Source organism: Trematomus bernacchii, unplaced genomic scaffold (genome assembly GCF_902827165.1).
Source record: "Trematomus bernacchii unplaced genomic scaffold, fTreBer1.1, whole genome shotgun sequence".
Taxonomy (NCBI): domain Eukaryota; kingdom Metazoa; phylum Chordata; class Actinopteri; order Perciformes; family Nototheniidae; genus Trematomus; species Trematomus bernacchii.
Genome location: NW_022987869.1, coordinates 981,924 through 994,031, shown reverse-complemented (window position 1 = coordinate 994,031; position 12,108 = coordinate 981,924). Strand labels below are relative to the sequence as shown.

The following is a 12,108-nucleotide window of genomic DNA, read 5'->3' as shown; positions in this document are numbered from 1 at the left end:
GTTATCTATCAAAACCCAGTTAGATTAACATTCATTGGATTGCACACTTTGTCTGTTTGTGTGGATATGTAGCAAATTAACATGTTAAATAGCACTTAATGACTGACTGAATGGAAATGACAATAAATGAACATGTAAAACGGAAAAAGCGATCATGAAAATGTTTCCAATAAATGAATAAAATAATTTTTGACCACTTTGTTGTTCAGATATATCACATATTTGTAACTGAATGATGCATGAATTGAAACAAAACACAGTATGAACTGAGGAGTGAGTCCCGTGAGTTTCATGTGTTTTCTTCACTCCGCTGGGAAACTGCTCTCATGTCAAGAAGCACCAGATCAGTGCATGCGCTGCATCGTCCAATCAGTGAGCGATACACAGTAAGGGGGCGGGGCGAGTGTCTGAGGATTTCATCGAAGGATGGTCTGGTGGTTCCTCGATTATAGCTCCTCCATTATCGCTCCTCCGGCAAAAATAAGGCCATTGGGACGCTACTCAAGATGGCGCAGACAAATCAACTTCCGGTGAGACCAAGACCGAGGAGCGAGGAAATGAAAAATAAGACAAGTGAAACGCAGCCCCAGTCTATCCTAGTTTAAACGGAAGTCTCACACACACACACACACACACACACACACACACACACACACACACACACACACACACACCACACACACACACACACACACACACACACACACACACACACACACACACACACACACACACACACACACACACCACACACACACACACACACACACACACACACACACACACACACACACACACACACAGAACGGTGGACCGGATGCTGCCTCTCTCAACTGGAATAAACCAAACCCGTTCAACCCATCTGCGCGCCCTGATTACGCGTTTGCTTTGGAGTTGTATTCACGTACACGCCGTAGATTAGTTATTTGTAAGGCCCATATTCTAGGAATTTCTTGAGGAGTCCAAAAAAACGACATACATTTCAATTTAAATGTGCGATAAAAACTTTTCCCATCACATGTTATCTTGTGACCATATTTACAATTCCAGTCCTATTTATGATTGAGGATATGTCGTTGAGGTAGTTAACTCTTAATTCCTGATGTTTTTTCACCATCACCTAAACGCAGCATCAGAACAGTTCCGCATTTGTTGATGTAGCTCGCGCTCTTTACATGTACAGTCTATCCTCGCGCCGCAGAAGGACTTCCCGTGTCTCTCATATCTCACCACGAGGAACGCCCTGCGCGTTCATGAAGCCGGGGAGGTTGCGCGCCCCCGTATGAATACCGGCTTGAGCCGGTAAAGGACTGCAGTGCCAACACAGGCGGAGCAAGACTCACAGGAGATAGATGCGGCTGTAGAGCGAAAATAAACCAAAACAATACCAGCTTTTCTATTTGCCTTAAATTATTACTTGCTTAAATAGGTAGCAACGTGACAATGAAATGACGACAAGATAGGAAACGCGGCCTTATTTCACCAGAAGGCTGCTTTTCTAACTTCTCTTGTCACCTGTCGGTAAGTCAAATGAAGATGTTATCATGGCAGCTGAGAATGCTGTGTGCTCCGCTCACGGAGCCCGCCAGCAGCTCACGGAGCCCGGCGGCAGCGGGCAGCTGTCCCGCTTGCTTAAGGATGGCATTCCAAAGAAAACTTTAAGTAGACAATAACGAGCCAGAACACAGGCTTTAATTGACACGCCAATATATCTTATCAATATATGCGTATTAATCACCTGAAAAATGGCTTATGTAAATGTAGACTACTCTTCGTGTTAAGCCACCGGTCGGTGAGGCTGCTGCGGCACACTGACATCATCCCTGCTCCTCTGCACTGCGGGATCACATTGTCAAAAACAGTGTGTAACATCACAGACAGGAAAGTCCATTCCAAATGCTCTCAAATAGGCGTAATCACATTATTATAGATGCCTGTTCACCTTTCCCATACGTGTTGTCAACTGTCTGTCATTTAGTTCAAATCTAAGCTGTACAGAGATACGGCTGATGCCAAGAAAAGTATTTGAACTTGAATTAGGGTCAATAAAGTATGTGACTTATATCTACTAAAACCTGTTCATATTTCAGAGGAAGAAATCGCTTCCTGTGCCTGTAATAACTATAAAACATTTGATTTACTCTCAACGTGTGTGCGTGTGTGCGTGTGTGTGTGCAAGTTTGTGGGAGGAGATAGCCCAGTGTTTTCTTGACCCAGCTGGTGTTTTGTTTCCTGAAGTCGAGTTTCCCATGCAAAGCGTTTTTCTTAGAATTCAGAGGCAGAGTTGACCGATGGGACAGTTGATCCCATGAATACACTTGGCTTTCCACTTTTTGAGGAAAGTTATAAAAGTTACACTTCAATGGTGATGTTTAATTAATTGTAATTCTTTTGAAGTAATTCTGTGTATTTATCATGTTGCTAATAATTGGTTAAAGACAAAGTACAACCCCTTTCAAAATTAACTATTCAAACTCAGTAAAATACATATACAAATATGAAAAAGAAAATAAAGAAGGCCTAAAGAGAGGTGCAGGAATGAGGTCTAAAATGAGGTCACTGATGTCATCTGTGTTTCTTCCTCCAGGTGGCGTGCTGTTGCCATGAGGGGGCCCTATTTCCAGCGCTGTTTGGCTGCAAATGTTTACCCAGAGGTACCTGATGGCGGCTGGGGCTGGGCTGTGGCCCTGGCCTTCTTCCTGGTGGAGGTCTGCACCTATGGGGCCCTGAAGAGCCTGGGTGTCTTCCTCCAGGATCTGATGGAGGAGTTTGGAGAGAGCAACAGCCGGGTGTCATGGGTCATCTCCATCTGTGTCTTTATCTTCACCTTCACTGGTCAGTCACTTCCCTCACATGTTTCCTTTCTTTTAGTTTAGTTTGTAATCTGCTTCTTCCACTGACAGACATGTGCAATACAAAGACTTTATTCAGAGAGAGTAAAGATGTGACAGCGAGCAGAGCGGCACATTGGAGGAGACCTCATTACTCCGGACAGGGCTGCATCCAATGATTGCTTTCATCATGCTAAGAGATTAGTAGTGATGACATATTTGTGTACGCTGACCAGGAAATTAGCATCACAAAGGCTCCCTCCACAAAAAACAATTAAATGTTTCCTTTGGTTTTAGAATATTGCTTAAATATTAAATCAGTGGCAAACAAACGTATATGATATTTTAAAAAAATGTCATCAGGATAATATCCACATATTAACACCTCTTGACACCACTCTTTGTGTGCTTTATCTGGCAAATGTCCAAAATGCAAAGATAATCCGTTTAGTAGGGCTGCACGACATATCGTGTCGTGACGATAATCGCGATATGCGCATGTGCGATATTCACATCGCAGGACGTTTTTAAAAAAAAATTATTATTATTATAACAATTATTTTGCTGCTTGCTACAAAAGGAAAACTTGCGCGGCTCTCATGTCAGGGGTACTTGAGTGAGTGACATGCAGGCTCTGCATGCACAGCAAACCACCAATCACAATCAAATCTCCAAAACAAACGGACCCGGTGATTAAAGGTAAAAACACTGAATAAAGTAGTTTCATGTGTTTCTCCAGGGCAGTTCGGCGCTGCTAACCGAGCTAGCTCAGCTTGTTGCTCTGATAACTTAAGATCCAGACGTCCATGACTAAAATCTTTCATCTGGTTAAATATAGTTAAAAAAATACCAATTGTATAGCATTAAAGTTAAAAGAAGGATGGTTTGCGGGGGAAAAAACGGTCTTTTCTTCAATTCCTGTATGTCGCAGGGGGGAAAAAATCGCAATGTCTGTTTTTTCCAATATCGTGCAGCCCTACCGTTTAGTGTAACATAACATTTGACTATGAACCACGAGTAATTTCTGCTTGACTTACTTAGTTGCCGATTCATTTTCTGCTGATAAAGTCAGCATTGATCAACTAAATGAGATCATTTGAGATATTCAATGTTTAACAGAAACTACAACTGTAACTTCATCACCTCAGACTCATTAGGTCTGTCTTCGCACATGAAAATGTGGCATTTGTAAAATACAGCTTTGTGCTGTGAGGAACAGCTGTGGCCTTACCACAGAGTCTGTCCTACAGTTAAGCCCGCGTCACACTGTCCCGAAATGTACACCAGATGGACACACGATAAAGGAAATGTTCAAATTCGGCTCTGATCGTAACAACATCGGGCCGTTCGTGAGGGCATCTTAAGCCATCGTATGACCGCCGGTGGAGTTTCTCAGGCTCCGGCAGCAACTTCGTGAGCGGTGGCAAAATCTTTGGCATGCCAAAAAATTGCCGAAAGACCTTGCGAAGGTTCATTTGCGTGTTGAATTCATGTGTCCATTTTGCCCTTCGTAAGGCCAGCGTGAGGGCATCTTGTCAAATCGTGTCATCTTCGTCTTTACTTCGTCTGATCATCGGTGCCATCATTTTCGCCTCACGAAGACAATACGAAGGAAACAAGAAGCTGCCCGATTGTCTTAGGAAGGCAACACGACTACGTGAAGCCCTCGCAATGCCGTCGTGTAGCCATCGTATTATAGTACAATTTGTGATCTGTGAAACTGAAAAGGATATTACGTTGTTTTTGTTACTTTCGTTGCAGTTGTATGTCTTAAATGTAATTTAGGTTAACTTCCTGTTTTATTTAGATGCTTTTATTTTGAAGGCGAGTTTACGCTGTTGACAGGAAGTTGTTGTTGCTATGGAAACAACATGATGGAGTGTGTGGTTCCAGTGCCATCATGTGGCCTTCTGTAGGCATCGTACTTGCTTCGGCTGTTGCTTGGCTGTTGACCAAGTTCGGGGCCATCTTCGTGCGAAATTCACAATTCCATATTCGTGTGTCCATCTGGTGTCAATGTCGGGACAGTGTGACGCCAGCCTTACCCATGCACAAGCTATTAAAGACACAGAGAGAAGAAGGCATGAAAGTCTGCAAATGTGTGATATGCTTCTGACCTGCTGCATTTAAATGTTGATTTATGCAGGTTATTACGCTGCATGTAAACATGTTGTCCAGTCATCTTTGAGTAACCAGGTGTATTTTGTGCACATACATATGTCCACTATTTATTGGTCAGAGGCCACGTCATGGTTTTGTGCAACTCATATATTTTTTTTGTGCAAACCAGCCCCCCTCGCCACGATACTAAGCAACCGCTTTGGCCACCGCTCAGTGGTGATGGTGGGAGGCCTGCTCATCAGCCTGGGCACCATCAGCTCCGCCTTCACCAGGTCCATCAACCAGATGTATGTCACCATTGGAGTTATCTCAGGTACTTAACATATCTATCTATCATACATATGATATCTATCCATCCATCCATCTATCATCCATCCATCCATCCATCATCTATCCATCCGTCCATCCATCCGTTTATGTGTGTTTCTGGCTTTGTGTATCCTTGCAGTATGACTGTTATGCTCATACAATTTGAGGTACTTTGCTTTAGTATTTCAGTTTCCTGCTACTTTATACTAAGGTAGGAGGTAATAAGTCCACCACTGGTCATAAATGAACTAAAAGGGCTCCTAGCAGTGTTAACAACCACATCTGTTTCTTCCATAACTGTCCATGACTGATGGGGCTTTCACACCAACGCGGTTCCAGGGCCGGTTCGGAGCTAGAGCCTGAAAAGCACAGTTTTTTCCTGTTCACACTGCAGCGGAAAACATACAATTCCCTTTCAGATCACGGTTGTCGGAACAGGAAGGGGCTGAAGAGGAGTGAATTAATAAGTTGAATGAAATTGGATTGGATGATAATGAAATAGGTGGAATAAATTGCCTCTGAAATGGACCGCAGCTAACTTAAAAACCTTTCCCCTCTCTCCCTTTTTTTGTCTTTACATGCCTTTTGTCTTGCAGCAGTAGCGGTAGCAAAGCTGAATCATCTCACGCAGCCGGCCACCTTTGACAAAGGATGGACCTGACTCCTTGATCTTTGACTCAGCCATGCAGTGTTCCTTCCATTTGGGCCAGTGGATGTTATGTCCCCTTCTCCTCTTCTCGTTTGTTTGCAGGCCTCGGCTACTGCTTCACCTTCCTCCCAACCGTCACCATCCTCGCCCAGTACTTCTCCACACGGCGAGCCCTCGTCACCTCTGTCGCTTCCTCCGGAGAACCTTTCGCTATATTCGCCTTTGCTCCAGGTGGGTGTTCGGCAGTATTAAAAACTTTTTATCAAAAGTTGCCGCGAAATTCTGTAGATATGAATATATGAATCTGCGCGGGAGCCGTCTGCATTTCATCCAACTATCACGAAGCGCTTTGTTTGAGCTGTAATTAACGAAACAATTTCACAAAACTCCTTGACAAAATACCAGTACTACAGGAAAATAATGTGAATTCATGAGTTTAGTGTTTGTTTTTGTTAAGCAAAAAAGGCCGCTAATAATGTCGAGCCATGTGTTTATTGTAACTTCGGCAATACCTGCTGCCGTACCTTCGGGACACCGCTCACTCAGATGCTCCAGTCTGCAAATGCAAATCTGTGGCGTGATGCCTTCAGTGTTGATAGGTTGTTACTTGTGATGTGTAACCAATCAGATAGTACTGTGGGCGGGACATTGCTCAAGACCACAGACAAAAATGCGACTTTCTCAGAGCCAACTTTATTATTATTATTTTCACAATAAAAAAAATCCGATACCGATAATCTGTAAAATGCTGAATATCCGAAATATCGGAAAGGCCAATAATTGGTCTATCCCTAGTTCTAATGGCTTCATCTGTTTGCGACCTTCAGCGCTCACTGGATCGGTTCGCAGCCGAGTGTGAAGCGGCTAGGATGAGGATTAGCACCTCCAAACCTGAGGCCATGGTTCTCAGCAGGAAACCGATGGACTGTCCACTCCAAGTAGGGAATGAGTCCTTACCCCAAGTGAAGGAGTTCAAGTATCTAGGGTCTTGTTCTCGAGTGAGGGAACAATGGAGCGAGAGATGGGCCAGAGAATCGGAGCAGCGGGAGCGGTACTGCAGTCGCTTTACCGCACCGTTGTGACGAAAAGAGAGCTGAGCCAGAAGGCAAAGCTCTCTGTCTACCGAACAAGATCGCGGATACAAGCGGCCGAGATGGGTTTTCTCCACAGGGTGGCTGGCATCTCCCTTAGGGATAAGGTGAGAAGTTCAGTCATTCGGGAGAGACTTGGAGAAATACTGGAAACTTAGCTAAATGTTTTCCATATTCTTGTAGATAGTAGCAGGAAGTGAGCGGATAGTGGCCAAATGGCAGTACTACAACTTCCATGTAAGTCCGTGACGTCATGGGCCCAAAAAGACTTATTCCTATTGATTTACATTTGGACAGGGTAGTCTCTATAAATCAGCACATCATTTCTTTTGAGCCAAATAAACTTCCCAGTACAAACGCTTTTATGGTCCTTATTTAGATCATGTTATACAATGAGTTTAAAGCCTCTCCATTCATCCGACTGAGCTGAGACCTGAGGTGATGAATAGATTCCATGGGTTCAGATCCCCAGATTACTGAGGTACTTTTGTATCTACAGTCAGGCCATTTTGGCTTCATGCGCAACTGAGCATTTTCATAGAAATGAACGGGGCCCTGCTGCCAACGCAGTATCCAGTTCTCTTTGTTCCTATGTACAGCTATATTTGGAAATCCAGTGGAGGACAATTTGCCACAGCAATGCAGAGGTTATTTACTTCAGTACACTGTTAGCAAGAGGCCCTATTCACCTCAAAGAGAAACGTGTCTACACACCTTTGTTTTTTTGCAAATAACCTTTGTGAGACTCGTTGAGTGCTTCACAAAGCCACACCGTGTTTCGCAAGTCATTTTTGTGAAGCAGCAGCAGTAGGAGATGGGTTAGTATCAGCAGTAAATGAATCCAGCTCTGAGGAGTGTATGAGTGAACAGTCAGACTGATATCAATGGGATCCAATTACTAACTGTAACATTGGATCACACCCTCATTTGAAAAATGAAAAGTGAAAAAAAAAAAAAAGGGAAAAATATTACATATATAATAACAATAATAATAATAAGAATAATAATAAGAAGAATATAGTTGAAATAAAATAAATTGTAATTGTGGTTGAATAACATTGTCTGCTGCATTTATTTGGTCAATTTAAACGGTAAGTAATGTTATCATGTCAGGTGCGCGTGACCTGTGCCGCTGCGCGTTCGTCATCTGCAAGGTGCTTACACAGCAGTCAATGATGGACAACAGAAAATGGTTAAAACAACCAGCCCTTATCGCCAGCAGTAACACTGCATCTACTGCAGGTAATAACAGTTCAGATCATGGGGACATTACGTTACCTGCGGCCACTGTCGTGGACACTAACGTCCTCCCGCCCGACTCGCCGGCTTTGCCCTGCCTCGCCCACGGAGGCGGAGCAGCCGCCTTCGTTGCCCCAAACACGCCACCCCTCGGCGGCCCGCAAGTGCCAGAAGACCTCGGCTAAACAGAGCCTGCCCAGGTATATTTTAAAAAGTACCCAACTCGCCTGTACAGTGGGGTAAGGCGCTCATTTTGCAGCTCCTGGTTTCAAAACAGATATTGGCTGGAATTTCCTGTAAAAAATATGCCATCTTCTGCTATGCCTGTAGACATTTCGGTCTTAAAAGGAGAGTGCTTTGTAAAATATCCATAAAGTTAATCTGTTTACAGTTCTGTTTCATATGGTTTTGAGAGATGTATCCATAGATCTCTTCATGTTGCTCTCAAAGTGCACCAGATTGATGCTTTTAACTTCAATATTTAAAAAAAAATCTTCCCGGGGGAGCATGACCCCGGACCCCCCTAGAGGAGGTGAGGACTCCCCCAGAGGAGGTGAGGACCCCCTAGAGGGTGTTAGGTCCACTCCCCACTTATAAAAATAGCACTTTACCACTGCACCCTCTCTAATCTCAGATGCACCCTGAGTCATTTTGTTGTGGAACCGGGCCTGCATTGGATGGCGGTTCAGCTGTTCTGCATGCTCTGAATACAAGCCGCCAAGACGGTACCTAGAAAGAGACAAAAAATATGCGACAGGTTAAATAGAAAGCGATAGTGGAGACAGGAAAGGAGGAGGGAAAAGGGATGTAGGGGTGTGGGTAAAGATGATGGAGGAAGGGGAACAGATGAATGGAAGGGAAAGAGAGGGTGGCTACTGGCTTGTGAGACAGAAACGTCCGGAAGAGTTGGGTGGAGCAGCTCAGCAGTCTGGGGGACTTCATTTAGTGAGGAAACACAGAGAGGAGATTATCTGGTAACAATAAAGCCTCCCTCTGTCCACAGCTCTGACCACACTGAAGGAACACATTGGCTGGCGCTACTGTCTGGTTGTCCTGGGAACCTTTCAGGCTTGTGTGATTGGCTGTGGGCTTCTCCTTCGTCCAATCATTATTGACCCGGAGCCTGTAGAGGAGCACCATGAGTCAGACAAAGAGCAGCAGACTGTTTATAAGCTGGAGAATGAGCAGACCAGGACCTCCATCAGTTCAGGGGGGTCCCAGGGTTCAGAGGACTCCGGGGTCACCTCCCTCTCTGCCTCCAGCTCAGACCTGAGGACTGCAGGAGCTGAGAGGCAGGCTCTGGTGGAGTGGGAGGTGAAGGACAATGAGGACAAAGAGTCTTCAATGTCCACACCAACCATCCAAGTGAAGGAGAAGGATGAGGGGGTGCTGGCAGAGCTGGAGGCGGGTCCTCTACAGCGTCCCAGCCCTAGACTCCTGGACTTCTCTGTGCTCAGAGACACCACCTTCATCTGGTACTCCCTCTTTGGGATGTTCGCCACGCTGGGCTTCTTCGCCCCGCAGCTCTACGTCATCGAGCTGAGCAAGAGCCGGGGGGTGGAGCCCGGCCTGGCGTCCTACATGCTCTCTGTGATGGCTGTGGCTGAGATCCTGGGCCGGCTGTCCATCGGGGTGCTGCTGAGCAGGGTGCGCTGCAGGAAGACGCTGCTGCTGCTGGGCTGCGTGCTGCTGCTGAGCCTGGTGCTGCTGGCCTTCGCTGTGGTCTGGGAGTTCTGGGGTCTGGTGGTGTGCTGCGCCCTCTACGGCTACTTCGTGGGCACCGTCGGCTCCATTCACATCCCCATGCTGGCTGAGGAGGAAGTGGTTGGTATCGAGAAGATGGCGTCCTCTGTGGGGGTGTACCTCTTCATCCAAAGCTTTGCTGGGCTGGCAGGGCCGCCACTAGGAGGTAAAGATCCTCTACTCCTCTTCTTCTCTCTTACCCTGTCCACCTTCATTATCATCACACACATGGAGGCGTTTGTAGCACAGGGAAACCCCCTCACGGCCTTACGCATCCAGGGCAATTTTGGAGCAGTGCATTTTCACGTCAATATAATCTTCAAAGTGATTTTATCCTCATGATTACTTTTACACAGAGCATTAATATTAGGCAGCTGAAAAGCGACTTTTTTGAAAAAAGGAAATAATTTGTTATCTTAACAATCGCAAATAAAGGCTTTAACACAAAACTTTGTTGGTACAGGTGAGTTGCATCTATATTTATATTATATATTAATGTTCAAAAATAACAACAGCAAGGCTCTGCAGTCTTAATGAAGACGGCGCACTGTATAACTGAACCGGCAGCGTATACCAGGTCCACTCCTTTCTTCCACATATTATAAAAAAGCCACAGACATATCGTATTAGCAGGTGAGTATTTCACATGTCATTTATCCGTCACACTGTGTGTAAAGGCCTTCAAACAAGCGATAGATCCTTTCCTATGCCAGTAGACAAGAATGCCTTCATCTGTTGTCCAGCAGCTCCACCTAACCCTCTCTGGTCCTGCAGGAGTGCTGGTGGACGTCACTCAGAACTACGGGGCTGCCTTCCTCTCCTCTGCTGTGGGCATGGCTCTCAGCGGCGTCTGCCTGGCCATGGTCGGCCCCGCCAAGGCCGGCATGTGCCAGAGACAGAGGCCCAACAGAGAGGAAGATAAGTGCACAGAGGAAGAGGACAAAATGTCGCAGGACAGTGGCCAGCCAGACTTTTTGGACGTGGACTTGGCCCCTGAGGACAGTTCACTCAGACAGGCTGTGGATCAGAACAACAAGTCTGTAATGTGAACAGCACGACATCAGAGACGCTCACATTCTGAAAAGCTTGAAGTCCCCTCTTTAGGAGAAGTCTCTCCTCTGAGGCCAAAGGCATTTCCCCCTAAAACTGTAGAACCACGACGAACACTGGCAGCCACCAAGGATGGTTTAAGGAATGCAGAAATCCACAATCACAACTATTTCTAGTGTCTCCGTACCAAACCCACTCACGTCCTGCCTGTGTGAGCAGTCTGCGCAGAGGACCTTTTCTTAATGCGTTTTACTTTGATTCAAACAGTTTATAATGATATTATGATGATCATTTGTTTTTTATTGAATTGAAGGCCACTCCTGCCTGTTAAGTGCTGGGCTGCTTTCATGATGTATTTTAAATAAAATATGGCTTTAGTGGGGGATTTTGTCAACTGTGTGATTGTTCATACATTTCTTTAAATTCAGGTGAGGTATGGATTTGGATAAAGGTATTTGAAATACTAAATAATCCGAGACTCATACATTTAGTTGCACATGTGTATGTGTGTAGTTGCCACATTTGATACATGATGAGATATATATTACTTACAGTCTATTATGCGTCCAACAGGCTCCGTCTGATGCTGAAGGTTAGGAGCTCTGGCTGTAGTGGACCATCATGTTTCTCTTTAGGCGAGGTCAGCACGAACCTCATCATGTTCTCCTTGATAAATAACTAAATCATTCAAACTGGTTCGAGGGGTTTCAAATGGATTTTTAATTGAAGCAAAAAATATTTAATCTAGTTCTTAAAGTGAGACTCAATTTGAGTGTATACCCTCAGTCTTTCAGCCTGACACACACACACACAATTTAAAATTGTATTTGAATTGTCATTGTCTTCGCCTTGCTCTGAAGAAAATGTCTCAGGCTCTCAGCATGTCAGTCCAGAGACTGTATATAAAGGTGAATCATTACATTTGATTCTCACTGTGTTGTCCTATCAAAGTCTGACAGAGGTCTGTGTTGTCCTATCAAAGTCTGACAGAGGTCTGTGTTGTCCTATCAAAGTCTGACAGAGGTCTGTGTTGTCCTATCAAAGTCTGACAGAGGTCTGTGTTGTCCTATCAAAG

General features: G+C 45.0%; 1 protein-coding gene across 1 annotated transcript; it reads left to right on the top strand.

Moving 5' to 3' along the window:
* The first annotated feature begins 1,275 nt into the window (after window positions 1-1,275).
* Window positions 1,276-11,416, top strand: slc16a6b (solute carrier family 16 member 6b). The gene is made up of 6 exons (XM_034113710.1): window positions 1,276-1,521; window positions 2,588-2,835; window positions 5,122-5,265; window positions 6,013-6,141; window positions 9,244-10,149; window positions 10,758-11,416. Exons 2-6 carry the CDS (start codon window positions 2,604-2,606, stop codon window positions 11,030-11,032), a joined length of 1,686 nt encoding a protein of 561 aa, XP_033969601.1. The 5' UTR covers window positions 1,276-1,521; window positions 2,588-2,603; the 3' UTR covers window positions 11,033-11,416.
* The last annotated feature ends 692 nt before the right edge of the window (window positions 11,417-12,108 follow it).